Below are 24392 nucleotides of genomic sequence, written 5' to 3'. Positions count from 1 at the left end.
GTAGTAGAACTGCTAAGTGTGAAATTGAGAGAGAATTTGCTCCCTCCTTCCCCACTTGCTCCTAATCAAAATTAGGGGAAGCATTTTTCCTCAAACTCTACCCCTTCTCCTTTATTAGATGCTAAGTCTAGAAAAACTCAGCCTGAAACTTGAAAAATTAATTAAAATGAGTGACTGGAAGCAGGGTTTAGAATGGAAAGGAAAAAAAAAGCACCCTTAACTAGCAGTGGGAGCTACAGTTACCCTTCCCAGAGCAACTCTCATTCACTGCAGCTATGTATAGTAGAAGAAAAGCATATTTAATAGTTAGTGCTATAAATTGCCATCCATTGAAATGTAAATGTTATGAAAGCTAAAGGTTGATAATATCCACATTTAACAGCTTTTTTTCCCATCCTCTTTTAAAATACCATGGAGTTTTCACTCTTATCAGTGAAATTTAGTTGATAGGAATAATTACAAAATTTGAGGATGAAGGGAACGTGGGAGATACACTATTGATTTAGTGAAGCATTCGTTTAAATTATCTAATTTAATTGTTAAAAATATACATGGATTGAAAACTAGCTGAAAGACTAAAACAAACAGTCATCATAAATAGTCTTCAGTAATTGTAGTGCTACAGCAATTGGTGTTACGTCTGGTACTTACACTGCAACTATTCACTGCCATTTTCACTAGTCTTGAAGTAGGAGGTATGTAACACTAATTTCAAAGTTACAATAAGTGAAGATGCATTGTAAATACCAGAATTTAGAGGGACTTCAAATGGTTACAAATATTAGAAGAAAATAAGTTAGCATATCTGAAGAGAGTAAAGAAAAAAATCTGGATACCACGACCATTAAGAGAAAAGTAACAGTGGAAGACAAATGAAACAGCAGTTAGTAAATCTGGAATATTGCACACAATTGAATACTGCAGTATTCTAGAAATGTAGATAAATAGGAAGGTGTTCATAGAACAAGTATGAATAGATTAAGGGTGCTAAATATCTAACAGCTTGGCTAAACAACAAGTGAGGAACAGATGGCGCAAGATAAACCTAGATTCCTTGAGACGTTAATTCTTTAACCAGAGATTAATTATTCAGGGCAGTACAGAGATATACAAGTAGGAAAGACGTCAAAGGGAAGTTTAAGCTGAATGAGAAAATTTTGTTTTAAAATGTGGTATTTATGAAATAATTCTGTAATTAGATGGAGATGGTCTGGATGTTGTACTAGATCCTCTTACTAACTTCTGTTAGTGTGGCATAGAAGCCAGTTAGCCAACTTGGTATTATTTGAGTTTCAAGTTACAGAACACCCTTTCAGCTAGAATTGGTCAAAGTCTCAGCTCTTTAAAGGATTCCCTAGGTATTGTTTCCAATGGGAAAAACAACTCTATTGCATTTATATAGTGTAACATACTTTAATTACCATTGAGGTTTCTCCCTGAAGTGTTACAAAGAGGTGGTGTGAAAGTCGTCTTATAATGTTAAAGACACAGCCTTAAAACACAGAAAGTAAAGGTTTACTAACACAGTTAGAGCAAAAGTTACTGCAGCAAAACAAAGTTCTGATTACCATACGTTTGAGTTTTTAGAGAAAAAACATAACATATACAGCTGCTTGCAGACAAAATTGCCATGTTATTGAGACTGTTTTGCTCCCTACATGCAGTACTTGATCAGGCATCACTGCAACTGACATTGAGTTCATATGTCTAAAATAAATACAGAAACACAATTTTAATCTCAGCATACTGTACTGATCTCAGCTTTGGTACAGCCCCATTTGCAGCACACTCCTGCTACCCCCACTGAGAAGTCTCGTTTTCTTCTGGGATACTTGGCCCAAGGAAAACTGTTTGACCTCATGGGATTGGCAATCCCTGTTCCACCTCTGTTCTTCCAGGCAGCATCCTCAACCTGGCGAACATATTCACTGAAGTCATCTGACATGGGTACATACTCATTGTAATCATATAAACTAAACAAATCCTTCAATATCAGCTGTCCAAGTGGTACACTGGCTCTTTGCAGCTGCTCCAGTCCAGGACCTAAGAATGACTGCAACTTCAAGTTCTCCAGTTCTTTGTTACTGGTGGCTTGAGAAGAATCTGTTAAAATAAAAATGAAGATTTTCTTTTTAATTCGAAAGTTGTTAGGGGTAATTATAGTGTTCCTAAGGATGGAAGGTCATGGTTAGAAGTTGCATCAAAATCATTCACCTAATAATGAATAATTATTAAGGCTGTGAGTTTATCATGGAGGTCACAGAAGTCACGGAATCCCCTGCTTAGGCAGCCCCTGGGCCAGTTGCATCAGCCGCTGCTGGGGCAGCCTCGTGCCACTCCCCCCAAGCAGCAGGAGGAGTTTGAGTGTGGAAAGGACCAGGGGGTTGACATATGGAAGGGGGCAAGGGCTCTAGGTGGCACTTAGCTGGGGAGGTCTCCCCAGAAGCAGCAACATGTCCCTGCCTCCGCCCCGGGCACTGCCCCTGCAGCTCCCATTGGCAACCGTTTCCGGACAATGGGAGCTGCGGAGTTGGCAGCATGCGGAGCTAGGAGTTTATGGAGGGATATGTCGCCACTTCCAAGAAGCAAGATAGACAGCTTGCCAACCCCACCTCCCTCCAGCACCCACGGTGTCCCCTCCCCGCACACCCGTAGCACTCCTAAGATTGTCAGGGGTATAGTACAAGTCATGCCATCGATTTTTTGTTTAGTGCCCGTGACCTGTCCATGACTTTTACTAAAAATACCCATGTGTAAAACGTAGCCTTAATCATTACCTAAACACAAGACAACAAGAACAGCACTCCCACTACCCTGGCTGACAGGGTTGTTTTTATTTAACTGTTGTTTTAAACAGGCTAGTTTTGTAATAAACGTGTACTTAGCATAACTACAACAGTGTGGCTGCTGTAAGTGACATACTTGATGAGACATCCTTTTTCCACAAGGACACCATGCAGTTTTAGGTGAGAAGTCACCACCTGTGTGCTATTCTTCTATAACAAGTAATTAAGCAGCTGTGAGATACAGGCAATTTCCTAGGACAGCATTTCTCAAATTTTAGCAATCCAAGGACCCTCATTTTGATTTAAAATTTTTCATGGCCCCCCCAAACCCACCACTCAGCCCCAGGCCCTGCCCCCACATCACCTCTTCCTAAAGCCCCACCTCTTCCTGCCCCCACTCCACCCTTCCCCCTCCTCTTCCATGCCTATTTCCACCCATCCCCACTCCTCCTTCTCCCTCCCAGTGCCTCCTGCACACCACTAAACAGCTGTCCCCCAGCCTACAGGAGGCACTGGGAGGGAGAGGGAGGAGTTGATCAGCTGGATTGGTGGCCTCAGACCTGATTCCGCCCTCTCCCCTGAGTGCTCCCTGCTCCTCCCCCTACCTCCCAGCACCTCCTACATCCTGCTGAATAGCTGTTCCTTGGTGTGCATGAGGTGCTGGAAGGGAAGGGGAAGAGTTGAGCTGATAGTGGGACCCATGGAGCCCCTGGAGTACCCTCGCAGACCCCAGTTTGAGAAAAGTTATCCTAGGGATTGACTGGCTGAGAGAAGGTAATGGTCCACAGCTGTGCTCTTAACCCTATGCCTGGATCATCTATTATAGCAAAGTGTGTGTTGGATAGTTAATTGGACTGTCTTGAACTTGCATCGCCAGTATAGTATCAGAGGGGTAGCCGTGTTAGTCTGGATCTGTAAAAGCAGCAAAGAATCCTGTGGCACCTTATAGACTAACAGACATTTTGGAGCATGAGCTTTTGTGGGTGAATACCCACTTCCTCAGATGCATGTAGTGGAAATTTCCAGGGGCAGGTATATATATGCTTGCAAGCAAGCTAGAGATAACGAGGTCAATTCAATCATTAGGATGAGGCCCTGTTCTAGCAGTTGAGGTGTGAAAACCAAGAGAGGAGAAACTGGTTTTGTAGTTGGCAAGCCATTCACAGTCTTTGTTCAATCCTGAGCTGATGGTGTCAAATTTGCAGATGAACTGAAGCTCAGCAGTTTCTCTTTGAAGTCTGGTCCTGACGTTTTTTTGCTGCAGGATGGCCACCTTAAGGTTTGCTATAGTGTGGCCAGGGAGGTTGAAGTGCTCTCCTACAGGTTTTTGTATATTGCCATTCCTAATGTCTGATTTGTGTCCATTTATCCTTTTCCGTAGAGACTGTCCGGTTTGGCCGATGTACATAGCAGAAGGGCATTGCTGGCATATGATGGCGTATATTACATTGGTGGATGTGCAGGTGAATGAACCAGTGATGGTTAGGATACTGGTTAGAACGCCAGTATAATACTTTGTATCGCCACACAAGCACTGAGTCGTGGTTACAAGAATTTGTTGTACCAGAGTTTTTTGCAACATCTGGGATGAGGTCTTTAACGATGGTCCAACTGAGTAAGTGCCCTCCCCAACACTTTTCTGACCCACAGTAGTAGGTATTCTTTGGTCTTGAGAGGACCATGGGTATCCACCCAGAGAGAGAGAATTTACTCAGTTGGTTTTATGGCAGCCGCAGCTGTGGCTGAAGAGACTCACTTGAGAGAGAGAGAATCTCTGCTGCATCTGTCACATTTAAGTGATGTTTCGACCCTTTGGGCTCTGCCTTCTGCAAGTTCTTTTCTCCTTTGCTAAGCTGGACAGCTTCCTCTCATAACTCTGGAGACCTTTGTTACGCTCTTGTTTCCAAAGGCTGTGGTCTTGAGTGTGATCTTTCCATTTGTCCACATCCATTTCTTTGAGCTCTCACTTGAACACATCCTTGAACGCAATTTTGAGCATTCTTTGGGTCTTTTTCCAGATGCCAGTTTGCCATAGAGGATCTTCTTTGGCTTACGCCCATCATACATTCGGCAAACATGCCCAAACCAGCAGAGGCATCTCTGTCTGAGGAGTGTTTGCATGCTGGGTATGCTGGCCTGCTTGAGCACCTCAGTGTTGGTGACGCTGTCCGTCGAGGAAATGCCCAAGATTTGACGAAGGCAATATATCTGAAAGCTGTTGAGCCTCTTTTCTTGATGAGAGTATAAGGTCCATGTCTTGCTCCCATACAAAAAAGTGTGCTGATAACACATGCATGATACACACAGATCTTGTGTGGTCTATCAGTTTGTTGTTTTGCCATACCCTCTTGTTCAGTCTAGACCAGAGGTTCTCAAATTGGGGGGTTGGGACCCTCAGGGGGTCACGAGGTTATTTCATTGGGGTCACGAGCTGTCAGCCTCCACTCCAAATCTCACTTTGCATCTAACATTTATAATGGTGTTAAATTAAAAACACTTTTTAATATTTATCAGGCGGTCACACTTAGAGGCTTACTATGTGAAAGGGATCACCAATACAAAACTTTGAGAACCACTGGTTTAGACATTGTTGTGGCAACTTTTCCAGTGCAGATATTGAGTTCCGTTTCAAGTGAAAGATTGACTGTGATAGTGGACTCCCAAGTATGTGAACTCATTCACCACTTCAAGTTTAGAGTTGTTGATCTTGATGGAGGGTGCTTCCTCAGCTCCATAATGGTACATTATGTGTATCTTTTTTAGGCTTAGGGTAAGTCGTAGTAGGCTTTGGAAAAACCATCCATAAGGTTTTGGAGACGAGCTTCTGTGTGGGTTGTCACTGCTGCGTCATTAGCAAAGAGGCAGTGTTGGATAAGGGCCTCCTAAACCTCAGATTTAGCTCTGAGTCTTGCAAGATTGAACAGCTTTCTATCACATCTCATGTACAAGTAGATTCCCTCAGTTGTGGAGAAGAATCCACAAACATCATATTTGTGTTTGTCCTCCAAATCCATTCCATTCCAAACTCATTTAGTTACTCAACATTTCCGATCTGCGCTAAGCAACATGGCAGATGCTTTAGGAGAAACAGAACATACATCTATGATTGTAAGGTGTGATGAGTATAAATGTCAAAATGGCTCTATCAAAAATGTTGCTGTGTAGAAGCACCATCCTAGAGGTTTGCAAGCTTCCTACTGTGTGGACCGCCTTTTCAATTCTTATTGACTACTATTCTTGATTGCATGAACCACTGTCCCTGTAAGGGTGCATAACTCACTCCTGCAGCACCTCCTGCTGGTTGTCTCTGGGAATTAGTGTTTCCAGCCTCCAGAGCACTCTCTGCAGGCTGGTGTCCCACTACCGCTTGGCCCCCTGTGTCCCTCACGGACCTGGTACCCTGTTGTCTGGGGTGCTGCCCCCTGGCAGTAACCCACTCTCTCTGGGTCTCCCCATCCAGGGGAACCCCTAGCCCCACATTGCCTCAGTCGTGGCTACAGCCAGTCACCGTCTAGCCCCCGCACCCTGGCGGGGACTGCAGTCTATCAGCCAATCATCACAGGCAACAAGGGGTTTGGACCTGCTGCCTCTGGCTGCCCATGGGCTGCCCCTTCAATCCAGTACCTAATAGACCTTACCAGGCCTGCCGCCTGCGGCTTTCCTAGGCCAGAGCTCCCCAGCTCCCTTGGCCTTTCCCCAGCCCTGCCCCACTCCAGATGCCTGGTTAACCTCCCTGCAGCCAGGCCTTTCTCTCTCTGAACGCAGAGAGAGACTGCTGAGTGCTTGGCTCCCAGCCTTTTTATACAGGGCTAGCTTAGAGGCCTGATTGGGGTGTGGCTCAGCTGCGGCGGCTTCCCCAATCAATCTAGTAGTTGCTTTCCCTGCAACAGCCCTCTCCCAGGGCTGTTTTAAGCCCTTCAGGGTAGGAGCAGGATAACCACCCCGCTAAGTGCCTTATTTGCAGACACTACCAGTTGCTTACATAAGGTAATGTTCGGGAAGTATTTATATATTTTCAACTAATACTTTGGCTCTTTGTTTAATCTCTCCCTCCCATCTGCTCTGTTTCTGGAAAGAAGGAAGGTTAGCAGCTTAGCCCACGTCCAGACTAACCCGAGGCATCGGCGGGTTAAAATCGATTGCTCGGGGATCGATATATCGCGTCTAGTCTGGACGCGATGTATCGATCCCCGAGCGCGCTTACATCGATTCCGGAACTCCATCAACCCGAACGGAGTTCTGGAATCGACACGGAGAGCCGCGGACATCGATGCCGCGCCGTCTAGACGGGTGAGTACCTCGATTTTAGAAATTCGACTTCAGCTACGTTATTCACGTAGCTGAAGTTGCGTATCTAAAATCGATTTTAATACCCTAGTCTGGACGTGGCCTTAGTTACACACCAACTCTGTACAGGCCACAATTTGGGAACTTCTGTGGGTGGCTAAAAGAACAAAGCAGGATAACCACCTGTTTCATGAAATCTATCAATGAAAAGTTTCCCTCATATAAGTGTAAGCACAGTCAGTGTGGGGATATCACAAGTATCACCAACCTAGACTGTAAAAGCCATTCCATGTGAAATCCCTATTTTCCCTTCCTTTGATAGTAGGCAAAATCCTTTTGTATTACAGTTTCTCTTATCTACTCCTGGGGCCCTAAATAACGTTTTTCTTTATAATTTCAGCAAAATCAATTCAGGCACTGAACTAGGAGCATGGCAGAAAAGTGCCCTTTGGGGGAAAAGAATACTTAAGATGCTGCTTTGCCTCAAATGAACAGATTTGTTTTTCAACTTCATCCATGTCTTGAACTAAGTCCTCTGAAGACAAGTCATTTCAACAAAATGTATTAATTTTTATTTAAACTTGTGAGTATACCCAACCAGAACGGAGTGATATGCAAAAAACTACATGTACTGGGTAAGACTGTCACCCCAGCTTCAGCCTTTTTCCATGAGGTAAACAGGATAGAGTGGTATTATGGGGCCCTAAAAGCTCAGTATCCCATCAACAGAGGATTACCCTAGCACAGGGACTGCATAAGAGACATAAGTACCCCTTCCAAAGCCCTAGTGTAGGAAGCATGGCTGGGCTCTTCTAGGCAGTGCTGCAGCGAAGAGAGGCTGCCATAACTTAAACAAGCCCCTACAGCTAAGTAACATTAGAGCTGCTCCAGCCCCTGAAGCATTGCCAGGAGCAGGAGAGTACAAAAGTGGCTTAGTCACCTCAGCCTGCCCACCCCACTTCTCTAGGCTGAGGGATCTGTACTGTGCCTCTTAGAGGTGCAAAATAGAACCTTAGCTCCCATACTTAACATGCTACTTGGGGAAGCACCATACCTATAGTTTCTCGTCAACTACTATATCCTTCCAAGTCATTGATAATGGGCTGTTAATATGCCTATTCTTCCTCAGAGGTTTTGGGAACCATGTAGTTTGTTAGCTTTTAAGACAAAAGCTCTTATGGCTGCCATGAAATTGAATGACTGAAAGTCCACATAAACACTGAAGGATTAATGCTGTGAGCCCATGAGCACTCATGATGCAGTCTGTTTATCAAGATCAGTTCCATCTCAATCCCATTCAGAGACCCTAATACTAGATGATAGTGCATCCATCCAAGTTTGGAGTGAGAAGGCATATTTTTGAGGCAAACTCTTATCTACCTAAATTTTTATCTTACAGAAGCTACTGTGGCATGAATGCTGATAACTTGCTGTTGAAAGCATGGCTGTGCCTTTAGCTAAGAGCGAGGTCAAAGCAGGAGACTATGAGGAAAAACAAAACAGTTATAGGTTTAAGGTTCCTAGATGGCCCTAGTACATGTAGTGCTGTCACCTTTTTTAAAAAAAAGTACCTTTTCCTTTGATTTGATCTGTTTCTGATGGATTATATTTCAGAACACAAGGCTAAATCAAATTATCTGATTTTCCTGAGCCATCCAGCTATTACAAAAGTACATGTCCATTTCTACCCTGCTGCTCAGATAAATGGGAAAAACATATTGAATACTTCAAATACAGCAGAATAAGTTAGGTGCCTACTATCAAGAAGGAACTTTCTGATGCTTGAGGATTGCATTGACTGCCCTAAGTCTGTACAACTTTCTTAAAAGGACACTGCTCTTGTCACACATTTGCAGAGCTGCTCTTTCACCCCCGTTTATTAGAAATTTCAGTATTTGCTTAAGCACTTGTTTTACTGATGCTGGTTATAGTTCAGAGTACGTAAGTGTCTTGAACTGATTTTACAGTAACAGGTTTAATGGCTAGTGTAAATAAAATAACCTTTAAATTGCATTACTCCAAAGGAAATCTTTTCAAGCTATAATTTTCTTATTCAATTAGTATTTACAATTAATCCCTTTTACATGATGACAATTTTCTTTAAAAAGATCTTTCAGAATAAATTAACCCAATAAATAGAAGAGCAAGTCTAGCCTTCTCCATCCATTTAAATACCTGTATATGATCTAGTGTATACAGTATGATGGGGACCTTAGTAGTGTTGCAGAACATCTTTTTAACTTTGTGCAAATATTATTGATCTATTTTGTATTACATATGTTGATAAAGGAATTTTGCCTAAACAAAATATAAAATCCTTGATCCATATAAGTGCTTGTCTACACAAATATTTAGTTTGCAGCAAGCTACGATGTGAATCGTCCCCCTACTAACCTGCTACAAACTAAGTGTCCACGTGGACCCTGCTGACTGTTTGAAATGAATGGCATCAGGGTCCACATGGACACTTAGTCCCTGGCAGATTCACACCCCAGCTTGCTGAGAACTAAATGTTCATGAAGACCAGCTCTAAGTAACCAAATAATATAGCATTCAGATGTGAGGAAGCTATCATACCTGGCATGGAAAAGATTAACTGAGTAACGATACAGGGACCAAGACCCAGTTCCCCAAAAGGACTCAAGCGCCTGGCTCCAAAATTTAGGCACCACTGAGATCCCCACAACACCTGCTCAGCTGTCACCAATTCTGGAAGTGACTGTAAAAGTCCCCATGGTTTCTGCCTCTGGATAGGTGCACATCTCAATCTAGGGTGACCAGATAGCAAGTGTAAAAAATCGGGACACTCTTTTTTCACGGTTGGGGGGGTGGAGGGGAATAATTGCATATACAAGACAAAGCCTCTAATATTGAGACCTTTGGTCACCCTAAGCCCAGGGCTCCCTAACACAGCTCAGCTGACTCAAGTCCCACTAATCCTGCGCTTAAACTGTGGTGCAGACTCACCCAAAGTGGCCACTGATTCTCCCACCCCCACTGCAGGAGATAGTTGCAGGGGGCACATGGGAAACTGCACCACATTGAGGCACTACCCACCCCTGCTCTCTGCCATGGCCCCCTTGGTGCCTTCCCTGCCTCTCGCCGCTGCAGGCTGCACGCCCTGGCCAAATGCCCTCCTTGGGTCACGGCTGCTGTTAGGCAGCAGCCTGGGCAAGGCAGCTGTGTGGAGGCAGCATAGTGGGGGCTGGGGAGCTATTTATCCCGCTGGTGCACATGGCGCCTGACAGTGAACAGAGCCCACATGCTGTAGGGAACTGTCTACACGGTGAGTGGGGAGTGGAGCTACGTGGTCTGTGGGGCGGAGAAGTGCCAGGGCCCCCTCTAGCCGCCTGGAGCCAGGCAGCGGCGGCTCCCAGGAAGCATCCAGCAGGTCCCTCTGGCTCATAGGGTCAGGTTGGGTTGGGTGGGGTGGGGAAGGGCTCTCTGCCTGCTGCCGGCGCCTGAAAGCCCCACCCCTGCAGCTCTGAGTGGGCAGGAGGGAGCCGGTGCAGCACACGGAGACCCCCTCTGTCTCTGTGCCTATGGGCCGCCAGCACTGCCGGCTCCTGCTGGTGGGCAGGCGCTCTGCTGGGAGCAGCCCCAGGAAGCACTGCCATGCCAGTGAGTGGTCTGCGATATCGGGACAAAGGGCGTCCCAACCAATGTGCAGTCGGGACATGGGACAAATGTGTTAATATTGGGATGTCTGGTCACCCTATCTCAATCTCATGCCTAAATCCCAGTGGGGTCCTTTGCCTATCTCACCTGCAGGGCCCAATCAGGTAAGTGTTCTCAAAGCACACCTAACTCTACACACATAGTGGGGAGATCAGGGACAAGCGATGTAGACGTCCCTCACACTTCACTCCAGTGGTGAGGGCACTCACCACATCTCAGATGAGTACCCTCAGCAATGGACCATTGAGCCATTCTCTCTCTCACTCTTTGGTCCAATATTTAACTGGGCTAAAGGTTATAAGGGAGTTGCTCTATTTCTCTCGCACCCTCCACCCCCAACCATTTTGTGTGGAGTTAAATGTGCACCGTCGCTGTTCTTGCGAGAAACAGATTAGGTGCCCGATATCAGAACAGGGTTTCTGGCTGCGGACCTTAAGTGCCTTCCTCTAGCTTGAGCTTGGGCATCTAACTCCCTGAAAGAGGTGGGGTTTCAGACACACCCAACTCTTCAACTCCCCACCACCACCGTGCTGGTTTTTGTGGATCCCATTCCCAGGTGTGTAAATCTTTTCATGCACTGTATACAGAGCCTAGATGCTTAACTCAGGATCTGAGGATTCTGAGGTAGCTAAGTGCCTAAAAACTTAAGCATTGCAATATTCAGCTTTGCATCACACAAGTCCCTTTGTGGATTTACACCCAAGTTCTCTTGCCACAAAACACAGTAACCCCTGTTGAAGTCCGTAAGAGTTAATTGTACCCTGCTAAATAAGAATGGGACCAAATATGACTTGTTCTATAATGTACTACTGAAAAAAGGGATCACTTTCCAATTCTCGGCTCCACAAAGTAGTCTTCAAGTCTTGGAGTCTGACTCTCCCCACTCAACAGCCCTCCCAAAAAAGCAATTTCACCCTGTTACTCTTACACCTTTCACTTCAGTTATGTCAGCAGTGTTACATTTTTTTAGACAGGAAAAGGAACTTCTCTATTTGTGACATGCGGAATGCTGAAATAAATTTGGGGAGACAAGAAGACAGTGGAGTAATGTTATTTGGTTTTTCAGCTCAGAAGGTGTATTTCATGCTCCAGCAGGCACTTGGTAAGACCAGGCTGTCAGAATAGTCAGTGGCCAAACACAGCACACCCTTATTAGCACATCTGTGGCAAATATTATGGTAATAGGTTTTTTCATTGTTAAAACAATGCTTTAAATGTGGCTTATCAATTATGTGATATATAAATGTACAAACTAAGTATCAGGTAGAAACAATGCCTTTGTGTGTGCATCAAGCTGATGAATAGTTATGAACTATAACAGTTTGTCTGTATGCAGGACAATCTCTTAGTTAGATTAATAAGTAAAAGGCTACATTGTAAGCTCTTTGGAGCAGAGACAGTCTTTGACTTATGCTTCTGCAGTGCCTAGCACAATGGGATTTTGATCCATGTGTGCGGGTTTTGGGTACTGCTATAATACAATTAAAAAACCCAGGAAATAATGTGACTACAGAGACATGGTCATAAATGTGTACTTTGTTCAACAGTTAGTTGTTAAAACTCCTAAACACTAACAATAAATGCAGAACAGGTTGACTAATCCAGAAGTCTTAGGAAGTGCTTTGGATTCGGTTGCTATTTCTGACTTCTGAATACACAATAGGAATCATTTTAACATGACTTGAACAACAGTGGAAGTGTTTAATCTTTAAGCAAATACACCTTTTATGACACGGGTTCTCAACAAATTTTTGGTGGCCTCAGAGTGCGGCCATCAATTATTGCTGATGGCCCCTCTGACAATTTTTCCCTAATATACTTAATTAACTTTAGGAAAAACAAACATATGCACATGTACATGTCCAAATCATTGTAATCTACCAATTTAGGGTTGTTTGTTTTTTGCAGGCTCGATAATAAAAATAATGTACAGTTGTTGCTATTCTTTATTGGACCTAAACAGCATAGAAACGCAAATAAGGTACTTTGAATGTTCTTGGTTTTTTTTCTTATTGTTTCTTTTGCCAAAACTTGCTATCACCTATGTGTGCTATGAAAAGTGATATGTATGTTTATTAGTACAATGAGTCTCATCTTACGCAGGGGTTCTGTTCCACAGTTAGCGCGTAAAGCGAAAACTGCGTATAGTCAAAATTGCATTGAGTTGAAGGGTGGGCGGAATTGCCTGCACTGTAAGTACACTATTAATTTTTTTTTTTTTGGTTTTGCCAACCGTGTAAAGCTAAAATCGTGCATGTTAAATGCTTGTAAGATGCGACAGACCTGTATCACTTTTCACAGCAGATTTACTCAGCCCTGGCAATCCTGGGGACAAATTAAGCCCTGGATGGGGAGGTGAGTACACAGGCAATAGGGGTGATGGGGCACCGAGGGAGGCAGCAGGGAGCCGGGAGAGAGCTTGGACCTAGAGCCTGTTACCATGCAGTCAGGGAATGGAGCCTGAAGTCCAATACCAGGGGACAGGGCCCAGGGACAAAGCCTGAAGCCCTGTGGCTGGAGCCTGCCACCCAAGGGCTGAAGCCTGATCCCACTGCCCTCGTAAAGGTAGGGAACTCACTGGCTGCCTGCTCCTCCAGCTTGTGTGGCTCCACAGTGGGGCGGGGCCTAACCACTGCTGGCTGACCCCTGGGTAAGGGCTGCTTCTTTGCCCCCTCCCTCACCCCCAAATCCCCACCCAGAAGGCTGTGGCCGCAAGAAAAGCCCCTGGTGGCTGCACTGGAGAAATGCTGAGAGCATAGCCATGATTCAATGTTGTTGTTTTTCCTGGGATGATGGATTAATCAAGTTTCACTAATAGAAGCATTTATTTGAACATGTCCATCATTAGCAAAGTAGAAGTGACCCCATGTGTTTGTGGGTTTTTAGGTGATTTGTGACAGTGCTCTGTTCCTGCTCTTCAGTCAGTCCAAGTGGCATCAGCTGCAACCCCCTTACCACCATATTCAAGATGGAAGAGGGGGGTAAGTAGTAGAGCTTTGTTTAAAGTGTGTGCCCATAACAAGTATGTGGGTAATTTCACTTGTTTGGAGTCTAAGCAGAGAGAAGACTGAGCACTTGCCCATACTACAGCTGCTGTGGCATTACAGCTGTGTTAGGCACGTGCTGCAGTGACTCAAGGGGTTTTGCTGTCACTGTGGTTAATCCACCCTTTAAGAGGCAGAAGCTACAGCAGCAGAATAATTCTGTCAGCACAGCAGGGTCTAGACCAAGGCTAAGATGGGCTTCACTACCTCTCTCGAGGGTGGGAATTTTTCTCCCTCTTGAGCACCAGAGCTAGGGCCGCCTAAGTTGTAGGTGTACAGCAGCCCTCTGTTTCCCCAAGGCGTTGCTTGACAGTCAGCCAAGCTCCCTGGGCAGAAAGATGGGTTTTACCTGCCCTGGGCGGCGCGTAGCAGCGACACTTGGTGAGAACCGTGCACGTTCGCCGCTGGCCGGAGCTGGGAAATGGAGGAAGAGGGACTCGCTCCCCCCTAGGTACTTGGACGGGGTCTATGAGGGTAGCACGTGAGCATATGCGAATGGTGATGACTATACCGGCCAGGGCAGCCCTGTCAGTGCGCGAATGGCCGCAGCTAACGGAGCGGGACCAGAGGTGCGCGGGAGCAGGGACGGCCACGTCCCAGGCTCGTGTCTCCCTTCCTGGCGCGTACCGCGCTGGTCCCCGGGCCAAGGGCGCAGCGGGCTCCCCGGGAACGAGGGGCAGAGACACACAGGGAAGTTGGCCGCTTCCCCTCATCTGCCGTAGCCGGGGGGGGGGGGGGCGACGTAGTTTCTCGCTTTCAAAAGACTGAAAAGCCGAGACTGCGCCTAACTCTGCCCCGTCCAATCAGCAGCCGCCTCCCCTGTCCCGGCCCCGGCCGTCCAAGGGACACCTCGGCGCCGCCACCACGACTGGTGCGAGCCCGGCCCGCTCACCTCATCTCGAGCCGGGCTGCAGGGGAGCAGGTCCCAGCGCGGTGCCCCGCTCGTGCCAGCCCCTCCCTTTGCAGCCGGGGGCGCACCCCGACCTCCGCGCTCCCGCTCACTCACCAGCGCCAGGCAGCGGCTCCTCCGCCTGCAGGGCCAGTCGCTTCCAGCGGGACCCGCCGCAGGTGAAGATCACGGCGCGGATGAACTCCCGGCCGCACAGCTTCACCCCGTACTCGCCGCGGGGCACCGCTGCTGCAGCCGGGACGCCCTGCGCGCCCAGCTCTGCCGGCAGCCCCGCTAACAGCAGCCCCGCGTACAGCACCCGCAGTCTCAGCCTCAGCCCCATCCTGGCGCGCGGCCCGGACCCGCCCTAACACCCGCCCGCCAGGCTGCCACACACCGCCTCGTGCTGCGCTGACTCCCGCTTATATACAGTGCCGAGCGCGGCAGGCGCTGAGTCAGCCACCGCCTCCCTCCGCCTGGCCGCGCTGTGCTATTGGCTCGCGCTGCGTGCCCGCGTTCCCGTAATAACCCCCCAGCCACACTGCAGACCCCTCCCCTCCCCTGCCGCCTTTGCAAACCAGCCCTAAAGGAGCAGCGCTAGCACCAGCCGCTGCCCCGCCACACCCTCGCCTTTGCAGTGCGGGTCGGAGGGGGCGCCCTGCTGTCCCGCTCGCCCGTGGTGCCAGCGCTACTGCTGGACCACCTTGCATCAACCAGAATTGCCCCTTGGGGCGCTCACCGCCGCGGAGCGCTCTGCTCCTCCAGCTCAGCCACCCGCTGTGGCTGTAAGACTACCTACCCCCTGCTCTTCTGGCTCCGACTGAATATAGTGCACGCGGGCAGCAAGGGTAAAGGTAGTGGGGTAGAGCGATAAAGAGCACAGCGGCCCGAGCTGACAGTAACTTGACATTGCTAAACACCTAGTACAAGTGATGTTAAAACAATAACCTCTTCCTGCGCACCATGTTCCTTTCAGTCACATTTCCCTATAGTTACTTTTGCATCATCCACAACCACCCCTGAATACAGGCATAATAGCTTGACTAGTGCGTTGTAAAGAAGCATTGCTATATAAATTCTGTAACTTTAAACCAACTTTTATACAGCAGGCATAACCAACACTCTAATTTGCTATTAATTTAATTCTAACTGGAAGCAAAGTCACAGAAGTTGTTAATCACATGCAGGAAAGCTATTCAGAACAAATCTACACACAAGAAAAACAGCTAAAATAGTTGTATTGCAAGTTAACAAATTAGAGTAATATTTTTTGTGTTCACGTATTTGTAATAGAGTTATATAGGCAATAGCAAAGCAGCAAAATTATGTTTAGTCATAAGAAATGAGTAGAAATGTTACTAGGGGTATGGCTACACTTGCACTTCAAAGGGCTGCCGGCAGCCCTTTGAAGTGCGAGTGTGGTCACAGCACCAGGAGAGAGCTCTCCAAGCACTGCAAGTACTCCACATCCTCTACGGGTGTAGCTTGCAGCGCTAGGAGCCACGCTCCCAGCGCTGTGGCACTGATTACACTGAGGCTTTAGAGCGCTGTATCTTGCAGCGCTCAGGGGGGTGTTTTTTTTCACACGCGAGTGCGGAAGTTGCAGCGCTGTAAAGCGTCAGTGTAGCCATGGCCTGATATAGTCAGTATGTTGTTCCAGTATAAGGCCACGGCTACACTGGCGCTTTACAGCGCTGCAACTTCGGGCTCAGGGGTGTGGAAAAAACATCTCCCCCCCCCGGCACTGCAAGCTACAGCACCGTAAAGCCTCAATGTAAACAGCAGTGCAAGCTACACCCGTAGAGGATGTGGAGTACATGCAGCGCTAGGAGAGCTCTCCCAGCACTGGCGCTGCGACCACACTCGAAACTTCAAAGCGCTGCCACGGCAGCCCTTTGAAGTGCAAGTGTAGCTATACCCTAAGTAATTCTTTTTACAAGTTACTCTCACGCTTGAGTTTTGAGGGGAAAAAACCCTCATGTGTACTTAATGTTGGACTGCATGCCACCAAGAAAACAAAAATAATCACTGCTGCACCTCCTATCTTTCCTAGATCTGTGTATGTAGCTGTAACCCTTTCCTTTCAACTGCTTGTCAACCTTTATTTACATTTTTAGGGCTAAAGAGAGGGTAGGTAGTGGAAAGCAGGGCTGTGGCTATCTCTGTAAGAAAGGAGCGCCATTTATAAATGCAACTTTGAGATTAATCTTGGAATATAGTTAAAATATTTTTAAAAAATACTTTGTGCCAGAAGTGTCCAACTGCTGCAAATTAATGCTGTCCATTTTCTTAGTTTCAGATGGTCTTTTTGGTAGAAGTATGTGTACAAAAAACATTTATTTGCTATAACATTATTGTGCTTTCTGTAATACAGTACACTGTTGTGTATTGGCTCCTGGCACTTGTAACCATTGAGCAGTTGTGCCTTTTCCCAATAGCATGTCACTGATGAGATTTCAGAAAGTATTAGGTAAGGTGAATATGTCCTTATAATTTATTTGCACAAACTCCCACACAGAAAAGGTTTGTTAAACTGCTTAAGAGAACTATCCATCCACACCTATCTTTAAAAATTAGGAAATGTCCAGGTTAGATCCTTCTTTAACTACTAAAATTAATTTATCATTTTCAATCACAGACTGCACCCTATACACTCCAAAATTGAACAGCACAGCATCCAATCATAATACAAAACCTCAGTTCTTTCTGACCTCAGCAACATCAACGTATCTGTTAGATATCTATGCATTGGGGAATTACATTATATTTTCCCCCACAGGAAAGCATGTTACAGGTAATAAGAAGGGGGGAAGTGATATGAGGCAGATTTGACAAAGTAAAAATGTTCCGTATTTCACTGGTTACTGTAGTGATATAAGAAGAAAAAATTAACATAATGCCACTGGGCAACAAGCAATAGCATGGGTAACAGGGAAAGGTCCTGCTCACTTCCATTCACATCCTGCTCCCTCTGCCTCATAACTGTAATTGTAAATGCCTCTGCATTATAATCTATCTATCTATATAGGGTTGGTTTGTTTTTGCAGGCTCAATAATAAAAATAATGTACAGTTGTCTCTATTCTTTATTGGTCCTAAACAGAATAGAAACACAAATAAGGTGCTTTGAACATTCTTTCCAGGGGTACATCAATTCATCAAGATATTTGCTTAGTTTTACAACAGGCTACATAAAAAGCACTAGCAAATTCAGTACTCAACTAAAATTTCATGCAATGACTTATTCAAACTGCTCTATATCCTATACACTGAAATGTCAGTATAATAATTATAAAATAAATCAACTAGAATATGAATATATGATAAAGTGAGAAAGCAAGCAACTTTTCAGTCAGTGTGCTGTGACACTTTTGTATTTTTATGTCTGATTTTGTAAGCAAGTAGTTTTTAAGTGAGGTGAAATTTGCAGGTACACAAGACAAATCAGACTCCTGAAAGGGGTACAGTTGTCTGGAAAGGTTGAGAGCCGTTGCACTAGATGATGTGATGATTAATATGTTCCTATTTGAATGTAATTGATCTTTTACCATAATCACACCAAATTTGCAAATATGTTCTAATATTTATACCTTGACTCATGTTGTACTGAGGGGAAGAGATTCTGAATGCCATGAGTGAAACAGAAGTGTAATGGTGTGATGTTATCTATAAGCATTTCTAAAATTCCCACTACCTCAGACTTAAGTGCCACTACAAGATTATGAATGATACATTTTGGCCAAAATAGGACTGAAATCCTCAGAGTGCTGCTAGAGTTTTCTACCACTTCATTGTTTGTGGTGTGCGGTGTGCCTCCATACAGAGATGAGTTTTGCAGGATGTCCTATGCATGGATCAAGTTGGGCTCAGCCTGATCTCTGCTAGTAAGGAGTTTTGTAGCTTTGGGCATTACTGAAAGTTCTATCCTGTACCTCTTGCCCAATTGATCTCTCTGTGTGATGCTAAATCTGACCTGTACAGGATTTACACTGCATTTTAGAATCTCAGAAAGGGTTGTTCAGGCCATACTCCAGAAGGTGACATGTTGATATCCATGGAGGGAATAAAAAATTCTCACCACTCTTGAATGTATGGCTTATACTGTGGTTCTTATAATCTAGGAGTACTGCCTGCTAGTTCCCTCTTATGTAGCCACAGGTTTCTATTTCAAAATATCCGACCCCAGGCACATTGTGTGCATGCGTAGGCCTCAGTGGAATACAGTAGGGACCATCACTTGAAGAAGAAATACCACTTATTGAAAGATGCACAGAGAAACAGGACAAAATAATTGAAAATAAAAAACATCTTCCATCTCCACCCAACTCCTTGTGTTCCACACCTACCTGTCACATCTTACCTCCATTTATACTGTAAGTTCACTCGGGCAAGAATGGTCTTATTTTATGTTTCTACAGTATGCAGCATACTGGGGTTCCAATCCTGGTTGCGGTCTGGGAGCAAGTGCAATACAAATAATTAGTAATCATAAAGGGGGAGGCAAGCCCAATTAGTTTGGGTATGTTTGTTTAGGAGGTCCAGAAGCTTCCATCTAAACATTTAAAAGCACTTTATAAATATTCTCACAGTACCTGTGTGAGCTGTAGTTATAGTAAGAATCATCATCCCCATTTTACAAATGGGAAAACAGAGATACAGAGAGATAATTAATCCAAGGTCACACAGAAAAAGGGAGAGCATCAAGTACCTAGATGCCATGACTATGCGCCTCCTCTAAACCCTAGCCCATGCTCCCAAAGAGCATTGTCAGAACTAGAGTTGTGAGGATGGGGTAGGGAGTTATGGGGCAGGTCTGAACCAGCCAGGAGATATTTAGAGCAGATAATACTGTGGATCACAGCCACACTGCATTGGAAGAATTGAATTTCTTGATGAGGGCAAGAAAGACACATTGTGCACAGAATATCTGGCGATGTTTTGGTAGAGTTTTAACTTTTTTATTATGACTTACCTCCCATTTTCCCGTGAACAGCAGCCAACTGAGTGACACTGATTCAGGAAGGATGGATATCAGATATCACAGGAGAGAAAAATCAACAGGGTTAGGATGGTAGTTCTAGTCTCAGGTTAGGTCAGGCCCCAGACAAGTATTTTCCCTCTCCCTCAAGTTGATCGCCTCACTGTCAAACAAACAAACATCAGTCTGTGATATGTTGGAGGCAGTCCTGCAGTTAAGACCATTTGAGTTTCAAAGTGAGAAGAGCAGCGTATTTTTGATACTGGCTTTTATTTGGGGGGGGGGGTAAAAAGTGGTATCAGTTACAGTGCAAACTGCATCGTAGACCCCTTTTAGTCCCTCTCACATGCATCCCTGTGCGGCTGGACCATGCTGCCTTCACCCCTCTCCGGGCAGCATCATTCAGTTGAACCCCTTGGATTGAATCTCTGAAGGACAGACTCCAACCATGTTAATGTGACAGGCCAAAATAATTTTGGCACCTGTAAGTTACTGCCGCAAGCTCCTGAAGGAGCTAAGTTTGCTGTGTCACAGAAACAGCATCTTCAAAACAAACCATCATTCACCCATACGTATAAAGCACGTAGAGCAAAATGTAAAAACAATAAGGGTCTCTATGCATATTTCTCCATAGCTAACCCTTAGAATTTCCTTGCAAGCTTTGGTATGTTTCATCTGGCCCAGTTACCTCCATCTCTGGATTTGGACAAGCAGACTGTCCTTCTCGCCAGAGGTGGCTCTAGATATTTCGCCGCCCCAAGCAGGGTGGCGTGCCACGAGGGGCGCTCTGCCAGTCAACGGGAGGGCGGCAGGTGGCTCCGGTGGACCTCCCGCAGGCGTGCCTGCGGAGGTCCACTGGAACCATGGGACTAGTGGACTGTCTGCAGGGACACCTGCGGGAGGTCCACCGGAGCCGCCTGCCGCCCTACCGGCGACAGGCAGAGCGCCCCCCCCCGGCATGCCACCCCAGCACGCGCTTGGCGTGCTGGGGCCTGGAGATGCCCCTGCTTCTCGCAGCATTCTCTTTCTATGTCTCCCCTTCTACGCCTGTCAACACACACTGATGCTCCCTGGGCAGTCATGCTTGGCACTTCCAACCCCACCTCCTTTTTCTAGGCTCGGGGTCCTGTATCAGTTTAGTCTCTTCCCTGGAAGATGCAGATTAGCCTACCCATGCTAGCTTGAATCTAGTGTGGGTAACAATAGCCGTGAAGACAGCACAGCATAGGCTTCAGAGCAGGGTAGTGACCAAGGACCATGCAGAGCTTGTACTAACCATGCTGAAACCTGTGCTGTCTTCACTGCTATTGCTACCCACAGTAGCAGGATTCAAGCCAGCTGCACAGCTTCTGCTGTGTTAACATATCCACTGTTAACTAGTGATACCTGCATTTCTGAACTTTGATCAAAGTTTTTATTGTAAAATTTGAAGCAAATCTGGCAAACTTGGATGCCTATAATTCAGCAGCTAGAAAGAGTGGCCTGATTTACAGTTCCCATTGATGTCAGTATGAGCTGTTGGTGTTCTAGCATGCCTGAAAACTTAGTCCATGTTTAATACAGGTGCCTAAATACAGTTGTAGGTACTTAAATTTGAAAAAACATGTTACTATAGTTGATAGGCCAGATCCTTAACCCCTGGTTATAGAGGAAAGAGAGATTTTCAAACTAAGTAATAATGAAGTTAGAATTGAAGAGCAGGAATTCATGAAGTTTCATGCTAGGGGATAAACAAGAACTACTGAAATTAAAATATTTGCAGTAAATACATAAAATATTAAAAAGAAAAAACACTGCCTTGAAAAAAAAACCCTATTTTTAAATGAAATTTATTTTATTTTAAAAATATTGTGTTCTCAAAACAAATAATCTGACATTTTAAGTCAGCAACATGATTACAAACAAATAATTTTGTGTTTTGAAGTACTGAGTGGTTACAGTCTTCTTATTTTTCTATAAAGAACTTGCTCTGAGCTCTTCTGGCTTTTTCAAGGCTTTCAAAAGTGAGGGCTCCTTTTGGCATTTCTAGCAAGGTGTTCTCTGTGTCAAGGATGTTCTCTGCTTCACCTTAAAATAAATAAATAAATCAATAAATCTTTGCACTTTAATAAGAACAAAAGAAGTTTTCAGAGAAATTGCATATATTTTGTTTGAAGGCTTGAATAACTAAAGAATATTAGATATTTACTTAAATAATTATAACTGGGGCTCGTAGTACCACTTATTTCTAAGGTTGCCCAACACTTTTCATTATAAGTCCCTGTTTTCAGTTATTTAGAATTTTGCCAAATGTTTGGGCTGAAATTTTCCATGCCATGTGTCTGCCTTAGGCTAAATTTGTTTGGAAACTTTCATTTATTTCCAAGAACAAGGCTAAAGAAAAATACTTTTTTGCCCATGTTAAAAAGTTCTGGCAACCTTTTCTTTGACAAGCTTTAGTGCCCCCATGTTTTGGAGTAAGGACATGAAATTTAACACATGTCCTTTGTGTCAGGGATATGCTTTTCCCACTCCCAGGAAAATCCTCCCAAATTTGGCCAAATTATAAGCCTTTGAAAAACAGCAGTTGCACATGTTCAACAGAGACATGCTAGTTTCTCAGCTAAATTTCTTTATGATTCTGTCTATACTGAACATGCTCTATCCCAGACTGAGTAGGACTTTCCCTGCAAGTATGGCTCTGTTCCACTGTGGACCAGGCTCCAAAACAGAGAACAGGGATACTGTCTCTCCTGTACTCTCAATTGACTCCCACTCCATCCCGACAGGCCAGGCTGAGTGGAGGAGTAAGCTGCTTGATCTGAATACAAGGAGACAAGGGCCAGATCTGTAGTGGGGAGTGAACTGGAAAATGGAACCAGGGAGGGAAGGCACAGATCTAACTGCAGGCTGATGGCAGGGAGTGGGGAGTGAAACAGGGAGCCAATACATCACTAGGGGTAGACTGGGATGAAATAAAGAGCTGGTGGCAGGGGAGCAGAACTGGCTGGCAAGGAGACAAACAAGAAGAGGAGTGAGAGAGCAGGAGATAAAAACTGGTAGCAGAAGATAGGGGGATGAAGATTGGGAACCAACACAAGGAGGGGCAGACTGGGATAGGATGAGGAGCTGGGCGGGGAACAGACTGGCTGCACAAGGAGACGAGTTGGGGGGAAAACAGACTGAACAAGAAGCTGGGGAGGAAGACTGATTGGTAGGCACTGGGGACAGAAAAAGTGGGAATGTGGTCAGCAAGACAGGCAGACTGAACAAGGAGCTGGGAACTGTGGTTGGCGAAGGAGACTGGCCAATCAAGTGAAATATGGATAGGGAGATAGAGGGGACTGGGCAAGGAGATAGGGACTGGAACAAAAAGAGTCCAGAGACTGAGAACTGGACATGCTGGGCAACGAGGCTGGGATGAGAAGCCTAAGGAGTGGCAACAGGGACAGGAGCCAGAATTTTGACTGGGACAAATTGGAAGGGACAAGGCAGAAGAATCTGTTTCCACTGAGAATGCTCTTCTCCAGAACCTGGAATGGATACCAAGATTCCTAAGTGTCTGCAGTCAGCAGACATGGTGAAACTCACTGGCAACATGTCCAGTCCCTGCTCTAGGGCAATTCCACATAAAGAATGATAACTTAACACTGCTTGTATTTACTCAGTTAGCTCAAGTGACAGATGTCTGTGCAGTAGGTCTAAAGGTTCCAGTCGGGCTGATGACCCATCTGGGTGTCAATGATGCCACATGATGAAATTTCTGTTTTCAGTTTGCTTTTTTAAAAATCTAGGAAGTTACACACAGAACACTATGTAAAAAGAACATTAAGATTGCAAGATCAAGTGCTCAGAAGTTACAAAAAAAAAATACTAGACTTAAGGAATCTTAATTCAGCTCCCATGTGCCTAATACAGTCTTTAATTACATCATCATACTATTTTTTCCCATAGACCACTGCCTCATTCAGTGCACAAGATGGACAATGCATAGTTAATGAGAAACTATTTAATATTTTGTTTATCCTCATTGTTCAATGTGTGGCCTTAGGCCTTATTTACTGCACATTATATACTGTTCTAAAGACAGAACTAATGATTCTGTGTTGATGATCATGTATGACTGTCATAATTTATATGTACAAGGGGGGCAAATTAAGGTTGAATAGGCAATCTTAATTCTGTTTTTTTTCCTAACTTTTGTGTGATTGACTGTGGAACTTTAACAATGTCCTTTTAACGTAGTTTTGTGTGCAATTACATATATGCTCAATGCTGTATAAAATTTGAAAATAAATCTTATAGCTGAGTATTTTGTATTTTATATTTTCCATTAGAGGTTATTGCACCTGCCTCATCTCTGTGCTTAACAGAAAGTTATCTGGACTGATCATTACTTTGATTCAAGGGCTGCATATTCTAAGGACAAGCCATATTCTGAATCCAGGTCTAAATATACACTAATAGCTCCTCATTGTCCTTTTTCTATAGTGCAGAAAAAGAGACAAACCATACGCAATGTTATTCAATTTGTTACTTTTGATAGGCTCTATCATCAAGTATTTCTCTAGGATACACATGATTAAGACTAACTTACTGGGGAAGTGCACCAGTAAATTTCACTTACATTCATACTGTTCTATTACATTTCAAAACAGAAACTGGAGAGAAGTAACTAAACCTGTCACTTCTAAAATTGTTAGTATTAGTCCATCTGTATTTACAGTCCAATTATTAATTTTTCTCTTGATT

The 24392-nt window shown here is 45.0% G+C and overlaps 2 protein-coding genes and 1 long non-coding RNA gene across 3 annotated transcripts in view; 1 reads left to right on the top strand and 2 right to left on the bottom strand.

Moving 5' to 3' along the window:
* Positions 1-1404: 1404 nt before the first annotated feature.
* Positions 1405-15027, bottom strand: LOC127046794 (relaxin-3-like). Its single transcript, XM_050944313.1, has 2 exons — positions 14802-15027; positions 1405-2103 (listed from the first exon to the last, which is right to left on the bottom strand). The coding sequence occupies exons 1-2, from the start codon at positions 15025-15027 to the stop codon at positions 1739-1741; spliced, it is 591 nt and encodes a 196-aa protein (XP_050800270.1). The 3' UTR covers positions 1405-1738.
* Positions 12744-23950, top strand: LOC127046801 (uncharacterized). Its single transcript, XR_007773204.1, has 2 exons — positions 12744-13732; positions 23595-23950. It is a non-coding gene; the product is annotated as an uncharacterized LOC127046801 (long non-coding RNA).
* The window catches only part of PLGRKT (plasminogen receptor with a C-terminal lysine), a 43953-nt gene continuing 41035 nt past the window's right edge, over positions 21475-24392 (bottom strand). Inside the window, exon 5 of the mRNA XM_050944315.1 lies at positions 21475-21728. Within this exon, the coding sequence (XP_050800272.1) occupies positions 21607-21728 (122 nt within the window). The 3' untranslated portion in view covers positions 21475-21606. The remainder of the gene's footprint in view (positions 21729-24392) is intronic.

This window comes from Gopherus flavomarginatus, chromosome 3 (genome assembly GCF_025201925.1).
Source record: "Gopherus flavomarginatus isolate rGopFla2 chromosome 3, rGopFla2.mat.asm, whole genome shotgun sequence".
Classification (NCBI taxonomy): Eukaryota; Metazoa; Chordata; order Testudines; family Testudinidae; genus Gopherus; species Gopherus flavomarginatus.
Note: the sequence above shows the minus strand (reverse complement) of the source record. Positions and strands in the feature narration are given on the sequence as shown.